The sequence below is a fragment of the Mytilus trossulus genome, unplaced genomic scaffold, assembly GCF_036588685.1.
Source record: "Mytilus trossulus isolate FHL-02 unplaced genomic scaffold, PNRI_Mtr1.1.1.hap1 h1tg000024l__unscaffolded, whole genome shotgun sequence".
Lineage (NCBI taxonomy): Eukaryota > Metazoa > Mollusca > Bivalvia > Mytilida > Mytilidae > Mytilus > Mytilus trossulus.
In genome coordinates, this window is record NW_026963290.1 from 7813411 (window position 1) to 7838623 (window position 25213).

Consider the following 25213-nt stretch of genomic DNA (forward strand, 5'->3'; position numbering starts at 1 on the left):
TGAAAAAAATAACAAACACCGTAGCTAAGTCAGTTGAGTCCATAGATTTATAGAGTAGTGTCACACTCAGTAATGTTATAAATAGCAACCAGCGAGCAGCATATCATATTACATGGTATACCTTCAGTTGGTATGTAATATCAGGGGTTTTCAAATCAAAATCTTTAAAGTTAATCTAAGATCATCCGAAGATAAGAAAAATTAGGTATTGAAACAAAATAGTCAAAACTCGTATACGGTCAACTTTGCCTATGGGTGGGAGTTTTAATTTTACTCTAAAGATAATTTAATATTTATAACTAATTTCATTAAACAAAGATGAGAAGTCATAGGTAGTCACGGGGAATGTGTACATAGAAGCTCAGCATGGAAGGTGGTATCATGTATATATCATATGATATACCATTTCAAGGAATCAAGTGGTACTGGTTCAGCTGTAATACTATATGCACTTCATCAAGGATTTGTATAGTAAGATCTAACTATAAAAATCCTTGGTATCATTTAATTTGAGTCTGCACGCCATGTATATGTAACAAAAAATTTGTTCCGGCGTGACATTTGTTCCTCCGGAACAAATTTCATAGGAAATATGTTCCAGCGGAACTTATGTCACATAAAATATGTTCCAGCACTATAAAATTTGTTCCGGAACTAATTTTCTAACCAAGTGTAAAATAAGTACCAGAACAAAAATCACAGCACTATGACAATGTATGAGTTTTGTTCCAATATTAAAATTTATAAAAAAAAAGTGAATTAAGTTTGTGTGATATTAGTTTTGAAAGAAGGTATTTTATAGAAATCAATGAAAATGTTCTGCTGGAACCTATTTCACAGGAAATAAGTACTGTGCTTGCATGGGGTACATTTGCAATTGAAGGCATGACTTTAGGATGAAGATAAGAAATAAAAGCGATGAGAATCATAATGTTTCATAATTTTTATCTATTTTATCTTTTAAGTGGTATTCCACCTCCTTATTTCCTGTTGATCTGTTATGGGTGTTCTAATCATACATGTACTTAGCTATTGTCATTTCACAGTTTTCAAAGAGAGTGTCTTTTGTTTCTCTATGTCTTGAAAAATAATTGATCAGTCACTTTGTCCATTTTGAAAAAGTACAAATATTCATCTTTAACTATTATAATTCTTTTTTCGGAATGACTTTTATTATTATTTCTTATTCTACTCTTTCCTGATTCATAAGTGTATTTTTTAGTATTATTTATTGAGAATAATGTTATTAACTTTTGCTTTACTTCACATGATCCAAATTTGATGTGTACACTTTTTATTTATTCCCTTATCAATTATAAAACATGTTTTTTATAATGACTTTAAACTCACTGATGACAAGTGCTCAGTATGTAACATAACTTGTTTAACCAGCGGAACAAATTTCATAGACAAGGTACTTATTTCACCAGGTGAGGAACAAATCTCACAAATCCAGAACTTATTTCACCAGGTAAGGAACAAATCTCACAAACATGGAACTTATTTCACTAGGTAAGGAACAAATTTCACCAACCCAGAACTTATTTCACCAGGTAAAGTGTGGAACTTATTTCATATAGATGGAACAAATTATATAGAAATTGTCTGTGAAAAAAGTTCTCCCAGAACATATTTCCTGTGACATTAGTTCCACTGGAACTTTTTTCACAGGAACAAATTTTGGCTCACATATACGCAAAATATGAGTATACCCTGAGACTCAGTATTACTATTACTGTTAAAGAGTAGTCTCAGGTATACCTTGATAACAAAAATAAAATTCTTTAATTATCATTCACCCCCTCCCCCCCAAAAAAAAATAAATAAATAAGAAAGACCTCAAATTTTCTTAACCTATTCAGTTTTGGAAAAGTTTGAACACATCTGTATCAAGTTGCATTTTTAAATTTACATTTAAATATTCCCAGCAAACATTTTCATGATTTTGCCAACTAAATGAATAAACCAAATAGTATTACGATCTAAATATTCCTGTAAACCACATTTTCACAATGTCAGCTTAGACTAATCGACATACTGAAATATCTATAACTTATATACATATATATATATGAAATAAAATTGAACCAGATTACAGACATTCAACAGTGACGAATAAATTATGACAAAAAAATGTAATTTATCTATAATTAGCGTTGTTCAAATTTTGCAACACCACATCATATTTTATAATAAATATTTGTGATTCACTACCAGCTAAGACCACTTTGTTCAATACGTCATTCGAAGAAGCTACCTTAGCAACAAAGGATACGAAACTATCGTTCAAAGAAAACCGGTCAATATCTAACCAGATTTACGTCAGCGCTTACGTCACAGACCCGGTCTCGCACTTATTACCGCCATGCGAGTTACAGAAGGATTGTACAAGATTTATGAAACACTGGATAACATTTCGAATGCATGTGAAAATCAAAAGGAATTTAAAAATAAAACTTAAAAGATGGTCATGGCGGAGAGACCCAAGGGACAAATACGGGTGGGGTTTTATGACATCGAGAAAACGATAGGAAAAGGAAACTTCGCTGTTGTGAAACTAGGAAGACACAGGATAACAAAAAGTGAGGTGAGTGTTCTAATCCACAGGGTAAAGCAGATTAGAAGAATGCATTAAACAATTCAAACAGAACCGATTGCATGAAAATGTATTGTGCAAACATATTTGGGTAAAGACTAAAGTTAGTAGAGATGCCATTATTTCTGCAACTGCTGACACAGAGAAGTTGTGACGTCACTAATGTCAAAGCTGGTAGAGTAACTTAGCTTGATTTAAACCCATTAAAACTTAAAAAATCTACAATTGAAATAAATGTCATTATGTGGACGTGCAATTCTTGAAAAAGTCTTATAAAATAATGTAAACAAACACTAATTAAGATAATTTGTCATGTTTGTGGATCAGAAATGAAGATATTAGGTAACGACAGTAGCTAAATATGTAAAGACAAACTGCAAGTCTTTACGCTTAACCACAAGTCCTATGGCATTGGCCTGTATAATTACTTTCAGGCTTGTTCAAATTTTCTCTACAAGCCAACAGAATCCAACTTAAATTTTCAAAAATTTTGCTTCCGGCTTGTATACGACAAAAGTTAGACATGAAGACTGCACTACCCTTAAACTCCTTACTGCTATATGTCCACCATTACTGGACTTTGCACAGGTTCCCGTAAATATTTGACGTCATAATACAAAATATCTGTCGCCACAATACACCTTATTGCTATTTGTTCACCATTACTGGAAATCACACAGGTTCCCGAAAAATTTTGACGTCATAAAACAAAATATCTGACGCCACACAGTGATTGTGTATGATGTCAAAAGTTCAAGTGGCCGGGTCAGCCCGAATTAGCAATAAGGTGTATAGTTCAAGTGCAATAGACACAAATTAAAGTGTCTACAGTATAAACTAATACATGTAGATCTACAAATGTATTCTGTTACTGGAAAAAATCACAATGTACATGTACTACAATGTACATTTATAATGTGAATAAGGGTACATCTACATAATAACACAGAATAGAAACATTTTTTTAAGTCATTGATAATCGTTAGTTAAAAACTGTCTGAATACATGTGTACATAAATATATATAAACGAGTCTAAATTGAAAACTACGTTCAAACCTATGACTGCGTTGGATAAAAACCGCAATTTTTATACGTGTGCATGTCAAACAAATTTCGTTGTAGAAGGGTCTAAAAACAGCACAAACAACATTTCCCAAAAGACCAAAAGAGTGAAAAAGTATATTTAAACAAAACGCATTTGACTAACAGGTCGAACAACTGATGTTCTTTAACCCTGCTGACTGCCATTGACGATTGCCAAATAAAATTGATCACAAGATGTAACAAAATGGATCCTAATATGTACGTGGGTATGGTCACTTTAAACAGTAACTTGCCTTATGACAATTTATTTTACCAGAGAATCTGTCCCACTTGAACTAAAGTTATTAGATTTAAGTGATACATGTACAGTAATTAAAACATTTATTTATGGTGCAGTACACAGTGCCAAAAATACACTTACATGAAATGATGTACATTTTGTACATTACATTTTTTTGTACATTGTTTGTGTCAAAAAGAATAGACTAGTGCAGTCTGCACCAAAAACTTTTTCAACTACTAGTCCGAAGACAAATATTCTGACATTTTTCTTATTGGTCCAAACAAAATTTTGCAAAAACTCACTAGTCCGAATCAAATTTTACTAGTCTGGGGCATCGGACTAGTGGCTAACCGTGCAGACTGCTAGTGCATTTTATTGTAAAAAAAAATACACAACAGTACAAACTACATTGTTGAACTGAACATGCTGAAGGGAATTTGGCAAATCACAAATACAGACAAAATTGATGTTACATAATGTTTTAATCTAAGCCACACTGTCTATCTTCAAAATGACAACATTGTACACTGTAACAGTAAAACTGCATACTGTTCATTATATCTACTGCTGTTATTGCAGTTGGAACAAGAACTACTGATTTATTGTGCAAGATAGTATTTCTGTATTGGACCAGGAAGTTAATCCAACTTTTAATCAATAAATTATTTAGGTATTTTTTGGAAGTTCTCTCTCAGACTCTGGTCAAAATGTTGATTATAACTGTCTTCCTGTATACCGATTTTTGGTTGAAATCCATGAAATCCACTGATAGATGCAATTTATTCTAGATAAGTGATAATTTTAAATTTACAAATGTACATGTACATGTTTCCCATTGAAAGGAGAAAAAATTAACGTCATAATACATAATATGTTATTATTATTTTTATTCTCTCATCACGAGATCATGCTTATCCTTTAAAAAATCTCGGATTTTATTAGCTTTATCTCGTATATATATATACATGTATCATGATGAAACTAAATACAGATTATTAATTAATGCAAGCATGATATATTTTTTCTCTCCCAGAAATATTAATGATTGATCCTTATTTTTATGTCAAAAATATGCATTTGTAACACAAGAAATAAATAACATTTCTAATGAACATGATGAACATTATACAACTGTTATTTTCAAGATAGTTGTAAATATATGTACGTTATACTTTGAACAAGGTTAGAGGTCTGAGTGAAATTGGAACCTTGAGTTGAATTTTAAGTACTCCAAGAAAAAATTTGGATCGGTTTACCGTTTTTCTACTTGTACATTTACCTACAAAATGTACATTGTATATAAGTTTTAGTTTGTTTATCTATGCAAAAGTCACTATATATAAAAAATGTACATGATTTTCCCCAAAATTTGTCAAGTAGTACATGTAGTACATGTAGTCTAAAAATAATACCATATTTATATAAATACATTCTATAAATTATAAAAATCTAATTCGATGTATGTTAATCCCTGAAAGAGGGCCATGTACACATTTTGTATATGTAAGATTCAATAGAGTATAATATATACTTTCTGGTTGTGTTGAAGACCCACTGGTGGCCTTCAGCTGTTGTCTGATCTTTGGTAAAGTTGTTGCAATTGTCTCTTTGACATATTTTCCATTTCCATTCTAAATTTTATGCATATATTTATAGGCAAAAACTAGTTGAATGTTCTAACCACAATTGGGTCTCTGTTTGAAGAAGTATCTCTAATTGTCTTGAGTACAATAACTGTACATGTGAAAGTAGGTGCTTGTAAACAAATGACTATATACATGTACAAAGTACGTCATGTACTACATGTATATAACATACCATGCTTCAACTCTTGAGGTATAAATTTGTCAATTGATGTATGAGATATAGTACAAAAACTTATGTTGTATTCTTCACTTTTTGACAGGTGTATGATAGTACTTTAAAGACAATTGATTGGTTGATATTTTAATGAACGAATACAATATATGTTAAGAATTAATAAACATGTGGTTGTCAGTACCGGAAGGAACATTGTACTTTATATATATGTCTGTAGAATTAATGAAGGAAACTGACTTGCATTTTTTAATATTGATATTTATTGTTAAAAAAAATGTTTTTAAGGAAATGTTAATTGCGTAAATAAGTACATTATGTTTCCGTTGGAAAACAATCGCTATGAATGGTTTACAATGCACAACACAATACTAGAAAATTTGTAAGGAAACTTCATATACATGATAAACCTGTCATATTGTTTACGTACGTGTACATGTGTCTTACAGAAAGAAAAAAAAAATTGAAAAAAGAAATTTATACAAAAACATTTTTTTGGTACATGTAACCCTAGATTAATTTCTTAAAATGCAGTGTAAAGAAATTGCATGACAAGTAAATTAGTTCTTTAATAACTTTTCAACAATTCTGATTTAAATATAGAACTTTAATTCAAGTATGTTGAAAAAATATTTGTTAGTTTAACTTCTGCTAAATTAACTTTATACTGTAGTCAATATCATTATTTAAAGTCAAAAGTTTGGTATCCATAAATTATACTTTAAATATGAATTGATAATTTAAAAGAATGACCCACATTTATATGTACTTTCAAGTACTATAAAAATGACCTAAATTGTTAGAATTTTAGAAAAAAATCTGGAATCCTTGTTTGAAATCCTTTGTGATTTTGTCTTACTTTCATCAACATGATCAAGAAGTTTCTGAATCTGATGAAAATTCAACACTTTTGACCACATTTATGTAATAATAAATTCTTCAATCTAATCAAAATACAAGTAAGCAGGCCTGGATAATGATTTAGTATTTTTCCTGAATTAGCAAGCTGAACTAAATTTTATCATATTTTATTTAGCCAATATGGTGTAGGCCAAAAAATTAATGTAGCCAACGGACATGTAACAGAGAAGATTTTTTTTGTTCCTATATATTGACTCTGAAAGCATGAGATTTGCCATAAGCCCATACTAGAATTAGGGACTTTCGGCTACTAAGCTTAGTCCCTGATTATTTGCACCCATGATACTTATACATTTACATGTTGAAAAACCATTTCATACATGTTTTCATGAGTTGCAAAGCCTCTGCATATATACATATATTTATAAGAAAAAGTTAAGTAAAGTACGTATGCTGGTACATGTAACTGTAACATACATATATGTGTGTGACCACTGTCTGATTAGGAATTTCATTAATCCACATAAATTTAGCAAAATTGGTGATTTGCAAGCAAGCATCAGTCTTTCAGTTTCAGTGTGTACATGTATATTTATATATTCTTACATTTTACTTTATTTTCAGGTTGCTATCAAAATAATAGATAAAACACAATTAAATGAAGATAACTTAACCAAAGTATACAGGGAAGTCCAGATCCTTAAAATGGTCAATCACCAAAATATCATTAAACTCTATCAGGTAAGGTCATCACACAATCAAATACCTTCTTTTCTGTTTTGCTAGTAGAATAGATGCATGTATCCTGAACAATTTTTTGGGGGGTTATCCGTTACATTATATTGCAAACGTTACCTGCAACTCTAGTGTTAAATGTATATTTCCATCAAGATACTAGGTACATTGATAGTTTCAATTACCTATGTGCATGTGTAATTAGCTGGCTATGGGTCAATGACATACAAAATATGCCATTTCATTCTGGACATAAACATTTCAACTCACTCTTTCAGTGCCAACCTGATACATTAAATTTCATGTTATGTCGTATTTGATATAATATGTAGATGTACAAACAATTTGGATGTTCTTTTGATACATGTATTTTATAGATGTTTTTGTGAAGTTGTCTATATATGTTATACATCATTCTAAATTAAGGAAATGTTCGGCACTTCCTCTTTTGTTGTAACACATCTGCCTAAAGTAAAGTAAAGCCCAATGGGTTAACGGAAGTAGAGTGTAGACATGTTATCCCTGGATCAATTCCTTGCTCAAAGTGGGCCTCTATTTGATTCTGCATGGTGTATTAATTGGCAGGATTATCCGATCAGAATGGGGACTTTAAACTGATAGTTTGTTTAGGAGGTTTGCTTCACAAATCAGGTTACACTTTCAACAAGTCTAAGGAGTCAGGATTGCAGCAAGACAACATTTCTATCCTTTATATCCAATAGTATCATTTTACTTATATTCTATCCAAATAATTTTCTTTGAATATTTTGAAATTTAGTTGTTTATACTCTATCATTTTCATTTGGGAAAAGGATTAGCTTTATTAAACAATTACTTATATTTTATCCAAATAATTTTCTTTGAATATATATTTTGAAATTTAGTTGTTTATACTCGATCATTTTCATTTGGGAAAAGGATTAGCTTTATTAAACAATTATGTTGCATTTAATTTAACTCTGGAACACTATAATTACTGGTACTCACTGCATAATATACACATATATGTACATGTATTTTGGACTTGCAGGAGATGCACCAGTTGACTGCACAATATCCACATAGTTTTATAGGTTTATTATCATGATTATAAATAAACAAGTACCTTGTATTTGATATACAATTACGTTGTACTTCCTAACATTTCTGCACCTGCATTGTTCAGGGATATACACAAGATATGCATGTTACGTCAGTGTTGCTAATGTTATCTTAAGATGTGAATAGTAGAATACTATAGTTTGAAAAAAAAGATCTATTGAAATTTTCATTTTTTTTGTTTCTGAATGCAGGTTATGGAAACAAAGAACATGTTGTATTTAGTATCAGAATATGCTCCAAATGGAGAAATATTTGGTAGGTACAAATAAGATTTACAACTAAGGTCAGACTTAAAATATTTACTTGCCATAGCAGGCTGAGCCAAAGAAGTCAATTAATTGGGATATTTTTTACATATTCACTTTGGAAAGCTTTAGCCTTTACATTGTAAAAAAATAAATTCAAAATTCGAAAGTTTTATAAGGGTTCCTGGTTATGGCAAGTAATCTTAATTTGAATAAAAGTAGCTCTTTTCATGCAGAGTATACATATATATTGAGATCTTTGTTTAACTTATTTGATTTTTGATATGCCCATCTATTCAAGTATTTACCTAAAAGAAATGAATAAAAGTCAGATTATACATTGAATATTTAGTCCATACATCAAGACATTTTAAGCATGCACAATATAAGTGTTAAAACTTAACTTTTGCATTTACATAACAGAAATAATATTCTCAGTTTTTGTCATAGAAATCAGTTGTATAAAAAGCCTTCTACTTTGTGATTTTCATAATGTATATACCTTACTGTTAATTAATGCACACCTTTCTGAAAAACATTTTAAAATAAGCCTACTGATTAAAAATTAGAAATGCCATCATTATAATAATATAAAATGAAATTCACTATGATCCAAACATTTGTAGAAAGTAGAAGTAAACTGCTTTATTAAGGAACCAGTAAGAGCTACACAATTGTTCATTTAAGAAACATTTGAATGTCTGAACTTTATCTACATCATATAAACATAATTTATAAAACAGTCTTTGCACATTACAATTTTCTAATAAAATTAATTACTTCTGAAAATATCTTTAGAATATTGATAATTACATCAGATCTTATATTGTGATTTATTTTCCATCTTTAAATGATTTATAATTGTATTTGCAGATTTTATAGCACAACATGGTCGTTTATCTGAGCGTGATGCCAGGAAGAAATTCTGGCAGATAATACTGGCTGTAGACTATTGTCACACCAGGCATGTTGTACATAGAGATCTTAAGGTTAGTAACACCATATATCAATAATTAAATGAGCAAAATTCTCCTCGTACAATTCTGGGTATTTCTGCAGAGAGGGATTTGCTGTCATACTTCAAAAAAATCCCATACGGTGACCTATAGTTGTTAGTTTGTGTCATTTTGGTCTCTTGTGGATAGTTGTCTCATTGGCAATCATACCACATCCTCTTTTTTACTAACTTGACTTAAATGTGACTGGTGTAATCTGAATATGATTTTAAATTTCACTCCAGGGGCCCAACTGAAAAAATGTGAAATTGTTGTTAGACCATATGGGAATATTCTGTTAAAAGTTCTGAGCAGTCAAATTTCAAGTAGCATTGGCTACTAGGCCCCTGTTAATCTTATTCCCTGAGTGTACTGCATGGCTTAGAAAGCTAGTACTATATAATATTGCTGAACTTTCAAAGAAGAAAAAACATATATGCGATTATCTTCTAACAATTATCAAAATAGTTATTAAATACAATGTATATAATAAGCATACATTTTCATATATATTATAAAATGAAAAATTCCGAAGACATCAATAACTTACTTAAAAGTTATAGTTAATTTCTTGGGTCGCATATATTGAACTTTGCTTTTTAATGAAAAGAAAGAAGTAACTTTTATATTATTTCACAAATCAGTGGGTGCTAAGCTAACAGAATTTGTCCATTGTTATTTCTGAAATGATTCATATTAAACATAGTTTAAAAGCAGGTAAGAAACTAGTTAAAACTGGGAATATGATCAATAAAATTTGTTACAAATTTGCAAAATTTACAGTCATTTAAAAAAACATAAATTTGAATTGTAAAGTTGGGGATGTTTAAGGGATTGATTTTTGTACTATATTTAGTTGTACATGTATTACTACGAGGATGGGAGTTAAGTATTAATAATGATGGCTTAGAAGAGATCATATCCATGTTGACCTGTGAAAGCTGTGTAAAGCCGCTCTATTATTCATCAGCTATATATATGTACATTTATAAGCTTACTTCCTTATCCACTAAGAGCTCAACTTAAAACTGAATATATTTAACTTTTATATATATCAATGTACCTTAAACTGTTTTCAACATTTGTAAAAGATTTTTCATACTGAATTAGACATATTTTGTACTTCATCTTTTGAAAAAACTTAGAGCATAAGTTTGTGTCATAAAAATTCCGATATTTCTGCTAAGTAATTACCTTTGATTGGGGTTCATTTGGGAAGAATGAATACTTCTATAATCAAGTGTCTATCTATCTATAAAAAAGTAATATAAACATTTGAGAAAGCAATTGTGAATAAACAAGAAAATAAACTCAAATTCCACGTCCTTTTACTAGTTTTAAATATTTACATATGTCGATCGTTTAGATTTTTATTGACTGTAGACAAAATAGATATATATGTCTGATTGACGAGTGTATATAAATATAAGTCAAGATTCATCAGGAGGGAATAAAAGATAAACAATAGTTTACATTTCTTGGAGTAATTTCAATAAAAAGTCTTAAACTGTTATTATTGATGCTTTTGTTACCTATAGTCCCTGTTTGTGCCTCAAGCCCAGTTGGTTTTAAGGTCATGAATGACGTCAATCTACCAGTTATATTATGTTGTAAACAAGAAAAATCTACTGTAATTGTCAATCAGGTTTTTGCCCATCATATTACACTGGTTATTAACTTGTGCTTTAATTAAGAATTGAACCTAAGCTTTTTAAACGAATGAACGTAGAAAAAAATATGAGGTTATTTTAAAGATATAAATGTAACCATTAAATTCCATAATGGTTTGAACTGGTCATAACAATTGATTTAAAATTTCTGCTTATCAGTTTAATTTTAAAGGTTTGTAAAATGAAGTGAAGTCAATCAAGTGAAAAATAAATGTGGACAAAAAATTAGAGATTTGTAGACTTTGTAAAAGAAGGTCTAGGTTCTGTCGAAATATTTTTTAGGTTGACTTGTAGTAGGGAAGTAGTAAAAAATCTTCCTGGGGGAGATCTATGACTCGGTTGATTATGTGAAGTATGATAAAAGCCACTTTAAATTGTATAATCAAATAAGGGTATGTCCTTATCCTGTACTAAATACCCCCTATAGAGGGCATTGTTTGCATTCATTACGTTTATTGTTGTCAAATATCAGATAACATGCAGGTGGATTCAATTAATCTCTAAAAAGTCAAATAATATTAATAAATACATGTGTAAAAAATTTCTAGCAGAAAACAACATGTACTCAATGAGCTGTAACTTTTATGCATCAGTATATGTAGTTAAAAGGTCATGTCAAATTAATTACCATAGTCAAATATTGATAGTTCAATAAATTTAATGAGAAAAGCACAGAAAATGACTTATTAATTTTTGTGTTCTTTGAAATTGAGAACATCTGCTCAGTGCAAATGCACTTAAAGAACATTATCTGTTTGTTGAACTTTGTTCTAACTGTGAAATGTGTAAAAATGTATGTGAAGGCAGGGAAAATGTGATTCAAAAGTTTTTGTTTTTTTTATATCTGCCAAAACCTGGATCAGAGAATATTGTGACCAAGGCATGAAAAGCAAACTTTAACATATCAAACTCAAGCTGATGAAAGAATTTGCCATTAAATAATGAACTTTGATATATATAAGAAGTTTTTTTTCTTCAAATAAACGATTTCTTGGTATTTGTTCTATAAAGCTGTAAATTGTGTAGGAAGATATACAATCTTATATTTGTGGAGGTGGATGTAATATATAACTTGTAACTTCAAACAAGATAATTAATCCAAATTGTAGCCCTCTCTTTTACATGCTTTGCATTTTAACTTTTCCGTATGTTTGTCACACTAGATCATTAAGGTGAGACGACTTTTAGATTTGTCATTGTTTTTCAATATTTCCAGCCAATGAATGAACAATGAAAAAAATAAAGTTTTTTGTATAAACATGATAAAGATAGGGAGAGAATTTTGTACAAGTAAATGTTTGTCTTCTTCCTGGTTTTTGTTAGGGCTTTAGCCTTTACTTTAATGCATGTCCGTAAATAAAGACTTGTAAATTAGAAGATCAAAGGTTAGAGAAGAAAAGGTTCAAAATCTGCATTTACAATAACTGATTTAAGAAATCCGTTCATATCATATGATTTTTTGAAGACACAAGAAAAGATTTGAATGTCCTACAGGTTTTCACATTTAATAGACATTACATTTTGACTTGAATTATTCTTTACAGAAGATGTGCATGTAGAAAAAGTACAATATTTTCCTATATCAAAGCCATTGAAATATTAATGCTTTAAACTTTTTAGTTTCCTAAAACTTTTGATCTCACTTGCAAAGAAAATTTAAAAAGAGATTCCTGCTGTTACAGATTTGTCAATTATTACGATCGGCAAAAGATAGCTCTATGTCACCAGATCAGTTGAAAATAATCTTTACCTTTTACTTTGGACAATTTAAGCCTAGGACTATGGTCTTTTTTAGCATAGTATCGATTATTCAAAAATAATAAGTCTTTTGTTTCATATCCCTTTGAAATAAAAAGTATACATCCTATGAATGAGATTGCCTGTCCTGTAAGTACTGGGTTAAATCGTTAGGCTTACAATGGTAGTGAACCAATGTTTACAAACATATCTTGTATAAATACTGAATCAAATATGTTGCATCCGGTGAGAGAAGTTTAACATGACAAGTAGCAGCTTCAGCGAGTGCTCATTTCTAACCTATGAGTGGGTTTTTGTTTTCCCTCGTCTTAAATGAAATGACCTTTTGTGTAATGTTGTTTGTTGGGAGAAGGGGGGTATATTATTGAATATTTACTCTAAAACCTGAGCTGTGCAATGAGAAACTTTAAAGCAAAATAGATACAAATGCTAAATTTATGAAAGTTCTCAGTCCAAAAAAAAAAGTTAGTCAGAAATTTTCCAAGAAACCTAAAATGTTCCTTCATTCATATTTGCTATTTAAACAATTTCTCACTATGTCCCAGTGTGATGACTGTTCCATTAAAATTCTTTAAATTGTGATTTATTTATGAAGTAAATTCTTTCATTCAAAATATCACTATTCCAGGTAAAGCCTTATACATACATGTACTATAAAATTCTGTATGTCAAAAGCAGAAATTAAAATAACTTTTTAGAGAAAAAAAATTTTTTGCTTTCAATAAATTATAACAGTAATGTTTACATATATTTATCATTAAAATACATAGTAACAAAGGTTATTTGTTAGTTAATGTGTTTTATAACCGACTGGAAAACAGTTAGAGATCGGGGGAACATTTAGGGTAGTTTAAAAACTTGAATTTTGTCCTGTTTCATTTCTGATTTACTTTGGAATTTTGATTTCCTTTGTTCTAGTAACCATTAAGAAGTTAAAACTCTTTAATACGAATTACTTTACCAATACAGTAACATAACAGCACAATTACAAGTCTAAATATGACTTCTTTTGCGTAGGTGTTCGTCGACAGCGTAAATTGGAACGAAAACTGATAGATAACAAAATTGACATCTTATTTTAGTATGCATCAATTTATTTTTGGCCAACAATAGTACACTTTATTAGTAATTCATCATTTCACTTACTTTTTATCAGCAAAATGATCTGTTATTAATTTTACTGATCGTTTAGATTAATTTTACTAAATAATATAGTTAAATTTATTTTACAAGATAATTATATCGCCTACTTCTGTACAACAATTTTCTTACCAAGATAATTTTATTTTATCATTATACAAAAAAAAACTGTGTATAAATGTTTGTTTTACTTGAATTTATATATTTTGTTTAATTTTTGAATGGTAAAGATGAGGATTTAATGTATATATAAATATATAGGTTGTAAGAGGGTCTTTAAAAATCAACCATTTCTGATTTCATGTATTTTCATCTGTTTCTCGAAACAGTTCTAAAAATAAATTCTTAAATAGATTATATATAACTTCAGTCAGGCTTGATATATATACTTGTAAGCATTAGTCTGAAAATGAAAGGAAATACCATAGAAATGACTAATTTATTACAAATGTAGTCAGGTTATTGTACAAAATTGTTGTGGTAAAATTGAATCATTAGATTTTGGATACCATAATGTTGCTTTAAGACAACCTTTTGATTCACCTGATGTTTGTGGCAAACATTTGCAGATGATGAATTTTCTACAACTACATTAAATTGTTAGTATGTGGGTGGAGCCATTTAACAACCCTTATTTACCTCTTTCATTTGTAAATGTGCAACGTAATTTACAACATGCATATATATAAATATACTGATAGGTAATAAATGATAATTACTAAATCAGTGAATAATGATTGCTTGTAGGTTAACATTATCTATATTATGTTTTAATTCGTCAGTTCTATTTCATTATTTCAAGAGATATATATTTGAAAATAAATGCATCATGAAAATTAAACTACTTGAGAAAATCTGAATTTAACTGACAAGTTGCAACGACATGTAAATATGGATAAGGTTGAAGATTATTTGCCTTGTCAGAATTGATAATAATTATAAGTTGGATCATATAATGCCAATTGATTGTAATGAATATTGGTTAATGGAGGGCTATTAATACCATTAATGAATTATTGACTAGTCAGCATTATGGTACTTGACCATTATTGATGACCGATAGGTTGAATAGGTTACGGCCTTGTATTATACTTTAATTCTTTGTAATGACATCATTCAAATAGCTTCTATCTACAAGTTATAATTCTTAGTTTGTAAATAAACCAGAAAACAAATATTCCAGTTATAAATTTAGAGACAGAAATTTGTTTTACTTTTAGTTCTATTGCTATTATATAGGTTGGTAAATCATAATTCAGTTCTGTTTGAGTCATCCATATTTCAACTTCGTACTCAGCTAAGCCTTTAAACATTTTTGATCATGCATCACTGGTCCCTCTTTTGTAGACTAATATATGTCTGATATACAAAATTGCAATCCTGATATCTTAGACAAGTTTATTTGTTAGAAATTTTTTGAAAATTATATGGGAACTTTTAAAATTTTTACAATAAAATACATTCCTGAATACCCTGAATAAAGGTATCCTGGTACCCTGATGATAGAATTATCAAAGTTTCTTGGTGTGCTGATGATAAAATAGTTTACAGAGTACACTGTTAAATGCTGGTTCATTCTTACAAGGACAATGATTTTGATGCATTCATAATCATTTTAAATCAATTGTTCTGTTCAGAAATAGAGAAATGTAATATTACAATTGTAACCCTCTTTGTTCTTTCAGGCAGAGAACTTGCTGCTAGATGCCAACATGAATATAAAAATAGCAGATTTTGGTTTTGGAAATTTCTACAAAAAGAACGAACATTTGTCTACATGGTGTGGCAGTCCGCCATATGCTGCTCCTGAAGTATTCGAAGGGAAGAAATATTTAGGACCACAGATTGATATATGGGTAAGTAGTGCGTCTGACGTCATTCTGTCTGTACGTACGTACTGCAGTATGATTGATAGATAGTATTACATTACCACTGGTGTTTAGTTTGCCCCAAGCTATGATCTGACCATTTGTAAATTGTAATTAAATAATGTTGTCACATAGTTGTCTGTGAATACAAGTAAGGTTTGCATTGACCTACATTTATACATGTAATACACATTGTTATTGTTTCGACAAATTAATAACATGTCAGTCTGAAAACATATCCTGTAAGTCACGAAGATTTCCAAAAGTTGAGACTTTTATGCACTGTTTTACAATTACATTTTAAGATTTTGTTCAAAATGTTAAAATGTCAAAATTGCACTTAATAAAGAAATGTTGCTTGATGATAAATCTATTTTATTTTGATTACAGAGTTTAGGAGTAGTGCTATATGTATTGGTATGTGGTGCTTTACCATTTGATGGTCAAAGTTTACAGATTTTACGTGATAGAGTGCTGTCTGGGAGATTTAGAATCCCTTATTTTATGACTACAGGTAAAGAACCAGGAATTATTTTTTTTAGGCCTATGAAAACAAAGGGAGACAATATAGATATATCACCCAAAAAAATACAAAGACATCTATTCATAAATGAACCTATTATAAAGTTTGCTGAATCCACTCTCCTCAGAAGAGAATAATACTGTACATGTACACTCCCTAGAAAAATTAAAAATCATCAAAACACAAAAAAATTTAGATCATTCATACATTCCTTAATACACGTAATATGAATTTAACAGTCTATTGTAATAAAATATATGTCAAGGTCTGGACAGTTATATAACAATCATTAACGTGTGTTGGGTGCAAGAATGTTGTAAAGGGCTATCAACTGAGATTTTATCATTTATGATTATTTATGAGCTACCATAACAGTAGATATTTCTATAGTTTGAATTTGTAAAATATGTTTTCGATCCAACTGAATCGGGTTTAAAGAAATAAAATTGACTTAAATCACAAAAGAGTCATTATGTTATAAAGTACAATAATATACTGCAGGTAATTAATATGCTATTTATCAGTGTTTTCACACGGAACAGTGATTTCTATTTAGAATGTACTTTTTGAAAAAGCTGTGTTTTTGATGAATTATAAATAACTATTATTGAATATTTTACATGCAGAATTAATTACCTGGCTCGGACAACTATTTTTGGAAAAAAGGTGTAAATATTTCTTTGAACTGATTGCTCAATGTTTTGTTTATAAATTTTTCTTTTCATCTTTTCCAATAGATATAGATTGATATTAATTCAGCTTGGTTGTTGATAGATGATTTCATCAATATTTATTTCATCTTTAATCACTTGAAATTGAATGCAGAAAACTAATCTTGCATTTATATGCATGATATATAAGAGGGTTAAAAGTATAACATCCAGTTATATTTCATATTAACATTACATTTTTTTGCAACCTTGTATTCTTACATTTATGCAAGAAATTAAATATTCATTGCCATATTTTAATGAATTTCAGATTGTGAGAATTTAATTAGAAGAATGTTAGTGCTGGACCCTAACAAAAGATTTTCTATTAATCAAATTAAAAAGCATAAATGGATGCAGTCTGAGGAAGGACAGCCTAAATCTACCCCTCCCAGTCCTATGTTAGGGATCAATGCAAAGTTAGGGGAGTTCAACGAACAGATACTCCGACTTATGCAGAGTTTAGGTATTGATCAACAGAAAACAAAAGAGGTATGGTTAACATCAAGCATTTATAATACATCATGTACATTTTATACTTGCCGGTAAAGCGGAAGGTGATAGTAATTTTGAAAATGACTATTAACATATTTATATACGTATACTGATGCAACCTTATAAATTTCTGAAGTGCAGAACACATTCCTCTTCAATGTACATGATCACCAAAAAAAGTATTTTTATGCCCCATCTAGGATAGTAGAGGGGCATTATGTTTTCTGGTCTGTGCCTCCGTTTGTTCGTCCATTCGTTCGGCTGTTCGTTCGTTCGTCCGTTCGTTCGTCCCGCTCCAGGTTAAAGTTTTTGGTCGAGGTAGTTTTTGATGAAGCTGAAGTCCAATCAATTTGAAACTTAGTACACTTGTTGTTTATGATATGATCTTTCTAATTTTAAAGTCAAATTAGACATTTGACCCCAATTTCACTGTCCACTGAACATAGAAAATGAAAGTGCAAGTTTCAGGTTAAAGTTTTTGGTCAAGGTAGTTTTTAATGAAGCTGAAGTCCAATCAACTTGAAACTTAGTACACTTGTTGCTTTTGTTATGATCTATCTAATTTTAAAGCTAAATCAGACTTTTGACCCCAATTTCACGGTCCACTGAACTAAAAAATGAAAGTGGGAGTTTCAGGTTGCAGTTTTTGGTCAAGGTAGTTTTGGATGAAGTTGAAGACCTAACAACTTGAAACTTAGTACACATGTTCCATATGGTATGATCTTTCTAATTTTAATGCCAAATTAGATTTTCTACCCAATTTCACAGTCCATTGAACATGGAAAATGATAGTGCGAGTGGGGCATCCGTGTACTTAGGACACATTCTTGTTATTGCCTGAAAATGAATGAATCAAACAATGGAAAGAACAGAGGGTTAGGGGCAGTCACATTTGATACTAGACCAACTTCAGGAAAAAATTGCAATATCAAACGTAGAACAAAAAAATTCCATTCATGTATTGCTCCTGAAGGGAAAACAATATCGCAAACAAATGTCAATAGAAAAAAATGAAATCTCCGTAATACAAAGTACATGCTGTATCCAAGAATCAATGAAATCTTGTAATACAAAGTACATGCTGTATCCAAGAATCAATGAAATCTTGTAATACAAAGTACATGCTGTATCCAAGAATCAATATTTTAAGCATTGGTTTAAGTAAAATCACCTGATTTATTTTTAGTCATTGCATGATAACATTGACAGGAACTTTAGAAGCAGTGTGTGTGTGTGTAATAGATATTATGAACACGTTTGTGTAACTTGATACACAACTGTATCATATAGATGTAGCAGTGTGTGTGTGTGTGTAATAGATATTATGAACACGTTTGTGTAACTTGATACAAAACTGTATCATATAGAAGTAAACGGAAATAGATTTATATTTTCTATATTATATTGTAAGTTTTCATAAAATACAATGGGAAAATATAAAAGGTTTAAGACATTAAAGGAAAAATTACAGCACATTCAAAAGATGAAATGGACTTAATTTTATTAAAGATGTGTACAAACTCTTTAAAAAAATACAGCGTAACCTGTGTAATCAGGGATCAGAAAAAAATCTTTATTTAAGCAAGGTGTCAGAATACTTAGGTTTTTTTCTGCAAGGACAGACTAATTTTGGACGGTTAAAGTAGGATGTTGGAATACTTAAGTGTCAGATTAGGCAGGTTACGCTGTAGATTTATATCCAATAGCAATAGTATTCACAAAGACTTATAATTTTTTTTGTAATATGAACCTATTTATTATACATTGATGTATTTATTTCTTTGTAATTTCAGGCATTAGAGAAGGACTCTTATGACCATTACACAGCAATATATTATCTTCTTATGGATAGATTAAAACAACATCGAAGTAGTTTTCCTCCTGAAAACAAAATAGACGCTCGTCAGAGGCGACCTAGCACTATTGCAGAACAAGCTATGTCAAGAGTGGTTCCTTCTAGTCAAACCGGTGTTCAAACAACAGAGACTGAAGCACAAAACACAGCTAGTTCTTGGCGGCCGCAGCCTAATCCATATGAAAATACTTTTAATCGTGAAATGGACGTTCCAACGCCTCACGGTGTAACAGGCTGCATGGTTGACACATTACCTCAGCCATGTGTGAAATCATACATATCGGGTCACATGATAACTACATCGATAGATGAAGGAGTTGAAGCAGACATTTTAGAGGATGACGATGAGTCGAGTAAGGATCAGTTTGTACCTGATGGATTTGGGATTGGTCTGATTCCTAGTTCTGCTTACAGTGATTTGTCTCAGACACCCACGTCTAATCAAACTAACACTAGTGGATCTCCGTTTGCAAGTTTTGATTCCTCTTTAGGATCGGATATTATGTCTAGTTTACAATCATGTGCACAGGCCAGTGGTACTGTTAAACAGGAGAATGAATTATTAAATGGAAGTGAAGAAGAACAAACTGGAGAAGATCGTAGTCAAACAAAATCTCCTGTACACTTTCGTGAAGGTAGGCGAGCTTCTGATGGACTTGTTGCACAGGGTATGTTTGCATTCAGACAGTTAAGACAGGGCATGCGAGCCCCAGGAATGGTGGACATACAACAGGAACAAATTCATGTACAGAACATGTACGAGCAGTACAATATCCCGCAATCTCAGCAAGAACAATCAATAGATGGTGCTAAACCTAGTCAAATTGTACGGCCCCGTCCACTGATGAAAAGAATGAGTCTACCATCAGAGACATTTGACATTCAACCTCATAGGTTGTTAGCTCTAAAGCAGTCTCTTCAAGTAGAAAGGCAGATTGACGGGTTCAGTAACAAGCCTTTACAACAACAATTACTTCAACATAGATTTCAACAACAACTTCACTGTCCGTTACAAAATCAGTTTCAGCAATTACAGATTGATCCTCAGTATGCACAAGGTGACCAGCAACAAACTCTTACCTACATGCCTGTATCTATGCCTCAGAGGTTGACCACCAGTGAATTAAATCAACTAGGTCGACCTCAAGTCATCAGGAAAATCTCTTACAAACTTGCACAACAGCAGCCATTTGATCCTCCGAGTGAAGAAGTTAAACAGGCAGTGGAGCACAAACTGTCGTTTAGTTCTGCACCTACCTATCAGACCTCATCCTGTCCAACTACTCCTAGTCGTAAAAATGCTTTTATTCCCCAAGGTGTAGACATAGCTGTATTACAACATCAGTTATTGATGCAGCATGAACAGAACAAACAGTTTAATGAACAGAAACTTGGGGATTCTCAGATGGACTCCTCCTTTGACTCCTCCTCCTCTCAGTATAATCCGGCCTATAATTATGCTCCTCAAGGACTAGACTATCAGATCACTCCTCAGGAGAATCAGTCCACCATGGGAGGTAACTCTGATCCTAGTCAAATGGCTTACGTTGAAGAAGACATGGATATGTCCTAGCTTTGTCTCCTCATTTTGTAAATGTTCATTATTAAAAAAGATCAGAAAGTAAAATAATGAATTGTTTTCCTAAACCTGCTCCAAATGTTCAGTTCGACTATCTTGTACCTAATTATTGTTTAACATAAATTCTTATCATACACAAGCAATAATTGCACAAATATTTATAAGAAAAGAAAATTTAGCTGATCATATGATTACATATTAATCAAAGATCTGAATTTTACAATGTTCCCTGAATATTTGGCCGGACTTTCATTTTGTCTTATCAAACCATGTTTTTCACTGTTGTGAAATGTCCTCAGAAGGAAAAGGGTAAAGAATTTTGCTAAACTTGGTCAGGAAATGGAAAACAATGAATGTTTTATTTATAGTAATTTGCCATTCAAAATCTTAATGGTTTGTTGTCATTAATCATTGATTATCATACGAAGTTTTCATATTTTTCAAACTCATGTTGTTATGGAACCACAATCAGATGGAATTGTTGACAGGATATTTTGTATGATTTGAAGAGTTAAGACATTGGTTAATTATGTTGACAGTATGCCTCCTACAATTATAATCCAATCAAACTTATTTTTCCACCTCTGATACAAATTCAAATAAGTCCTAGCTATAAGAAATCTTTTATATTTTTCTGTTAAATTTCTTTTAAAATGTGAAGTGTTTTTTCCCTCAAATTTTTAACTGTCTGCTTTTTATTTCAATCATTAGGGGGTTATCACTATTAAAAAAAAAATGCATTAAAAGAAGAATTGAAAGTCCATTTCTTTTAATGAGGACATATCATCATTACATGTACAAGAAAGTTCTTGCCCCTAATATTTGTTAGGTGTTTTGTTTGTGAGGTTTATTTTTGTTTAAAAAAAACTCGGAAACAATTGAGGAAAAAAATGTTTTAATATGTCTAATTGGTGTAATATGAAAATTGAGGAAGGCTTTTGCCATGTGTATAGTGAGAAGTTTTATGATTGAATTTGATTGGTATTTCTTTTGTATTTAGATTTACCAATTAAAGTTGTATGAAATTATCTTACCTTGTGTCATGTGACTCCATGGTAAATGTTGGTTCTAGTCATGTCGAACTCATTGACTGCTCTTATAGAAAAACTTTGCTATTTGTTGAATATTATTTTGTTCTATTTAATGTTAGTAGTCATTCCGTGCTATTTTGTTGTAATATTAGTTCTTTATATGTTCATGTGTTTTGTATATTTTTGTTATAATTTATGAATCAAAAGCATTTTACTTAATTGTATTTTTGTAATGATTTTGGCTCTTTATTCTGTTGCTGTTGAACAGAATGAGAAATTTATGTATAATTGAATTTTTGCATGGTCAATAGGAACTTTAAAAGATTTAAGACAGATATAGTAAGAAAATGTTTTTCCTTATTAGAATTCTGTATTAAACGATTATTCATTTTAATATTTAATTTTAATCTAAAATTTGTCTTTTTTTTTTATTCATATACCATTTTTGGCAATAAAAAGGTTTTAACCTAGGGATTGTTAAAGTCTGAAAATTTTTAACGTTTTTTGAGAAATATGCATGTTACTGTACTGCTTTTATGTTCTTTAAGAGATATAAAATGGCTCACTTTTGTAAAAATTTTAAAAGGATCTTTTTTAGTATGAAATTCTGACATATATTGGCTGTTGATGCACATTGTTGTTTTGTTATAGTTATCCATGATGTGCAAAATGTCATGGAATTGTAAGGACATGTATATATGACAACAATAAAAACAATGAGTTTCATTAAGCAATTCAAGGTACAAGTTTTCGATTGGTTTGTTAAACAAAAAAAACTATCACGGAAAAATAGTGAAACACTTTACCCTCTGTGAAGTTAAATGAATTGGAAAAAAAAAAAATGAGTTTTAACTATAAGGAAGAGAAAAATGTGGCATCACAAAGCTGTTAAAAACTGGCATTAAATTATTAAATGAATTTTGCTTCTGAAGTTAAAATCCATATCATTTTCTCTTAACTTAAAAAAAAAGGACATTTTCTCTAAATTTTTGCGCAAATGTTGAACATAGATCCCAAAGTAAAATCTGTAATGATGACTCTGACATCCTCCTTTAGGTCTATATATATGAGGAATATGCAAATGAACTAGACAATTCTAAAGTGGTTATATATCTATCAATAATAAAAAAAAAATATTTAAATAAGTATAGCAAAATGTATTTAGTTTTTAAATATTGATGCATTTAAATGCCATACACACATGTATGTATTGAAGGCAGTTTTAAAAAATTTCTATTTTGCAAATATTATTAATATCAGTTATTGAACCATTGTTATGTTTGTGTCTAAAGTATTTAAACTGATATTAAATTTCCTGTCTGGTGATAAAAGGGAAGTAATACCTTAAAACAAATACATTACTTTTGGTTCAATTTTTCATTTTACAGGATGATTGCCTTTCAGAAAAAAATGTTTGCATATTAATGTAAAAAGTTTGTAAATTATTTTGTAGCCATTCCATTATTTATTGAAGTTTCATCAGGGACAAAAAAAGGAAATATTTAACAGCTTTCTATGTGTATATAACAAAGAATATACACACTCAATAATACACCAGTATTGTTTTTAAAGTGCCTAAATGGTGTGACCCTGAGATAGCCACATTTTTATCTTTGAATGCATGTTAAAAACAGAATGATAATACAAATATATTTTTAAATCTATACCATACAACTTTTATTCTCATCCCTGTGTTAAAATGTACTTTAAGCAACAGCTGAGAGAACAGGCTGATGCTGATTAAAATTTCTATAAGAGTAAAATTTCTGAAAAATTAGTTAAGTAATTGATTTAAAACTGAGTCTTTATTTAAATTAACATTATTGTTGCAGAAAAATAAATGGAATTTTAATCATGAGACTAACTCAAATGTATCAACTGGCATTAAAATCAGAAAATTTAATATACCTTCCTGGTCTTGTACTATAGTTAATTGTTTAACGGTTTAAGCATTATTACGATGTTTGGTTTTTGAATTGGTCTGCACTTAAATTGTATAGATAAAAACCTGTAATAACCACTTATTTCTCTACTCTTGTTTGTATGAATTGTGTGATTGAAGGGGTTAAATTGGTGCATATTCATTTTAGTGTGTTACAAGATTGATATTTGCTATATGTTATTCTTTGATAGTTTCTTTCACAGCTTTAACCTTTAATTACTGAATTTATAACGTAGTTATACCTCTAACATTTTATGATCCATTTTGCAGCAAATTTAAGTTGATTTCATTTAATTTTGTTTGTTTTTAGATTCGGTTCCTTGATGAATATTTTATACCTGTTTTACTCAAATAACTCTTTCAATTCGATGGTGGATATTTTTCCAGTTTTTATGGAGAAAAGTGTTGAGTCAAATTTTTGAAGTATTTTAAGTATAACAGAATGACTTTTTATGGAGGATATAAGCAAAAGGGAATCATACATATAAACATATTAATATCTTGGTTCCAATAGTAGTACAATGATAATCATAATATGTTGTGTTGCTTTAGAGGGGTTGTATCCCCTTAAATGTAAATTTATTATTGTTGATGCACAAAATTATGGCAAATAAATTTATCATGCAATGTATTGTTGCAGGAATAAAATGTTGAATATATATATGTGTTTTTATTGATAGTATTTTGCAGTACTCCTGTAGTCAATGAAACAAAAACAAAAACAACTAAAACTGCGAAAAACACACTAACTATTAGAAGAAAACAATGAAACAACTAAATCAAACATCAACAGTCATAGAAAGGGACTGTCTCATAGCAACTTTGTTTTTACCTGATTTGATATCTTATTGATGGATTTATCTTAAAACCTTCAACTTGTTGACATATTGAACTTAAATCCATAAACTTATTAACATCATATAAAAAAAGAAGATGTGTTAAAAAATAAAACATTATAAGAAG

The 25213-nt window shown here is 30.2% G+C and overlaps 1 protein-coding gene across 2 annotated transcripts; it reads left to right on the plus strand.

The window, feature by feature from the left end:
- Positions 1–2292: 2292 nt before the first annotated feature.
- LOC134698874 (serine/threonine-protein kinase SIK2-like) lies at positions 2293–24909 on the plus strand. 2 transcript variants are annotated; one of them, XM_063560548.1, is made up of 8 exons: positions 2293–2587; positions 7228–7344; positions 8631–8694; positions 9558–9673; positions 15933–16103; positions 16506–16629; positions 17620–17840; positions 19637–24909. In XM_063560548.1, exons 1-8 carry the CDS (start codon positions 2465–2467, stop codon positions 21269–21271), a joined length of 2571 nt encoding a protein of 856 aa, XP_063416618.1. In that variant the 5' UTR covers positions 2293–2464; the 3' UTR covers positions 21272–24909. The 2 variants fall into 2 exon arrangements, with proteins under 2 accessions (XP_063416618.1, XP_063416619.1); XM_063560549.1 differs by lacking the exons at positions 2293–2587; positions 8631–8694 and having other exon boundaries at positions 7231–7344.
- Positions 24910–25213: the final 304 nt, after the last annotated feature.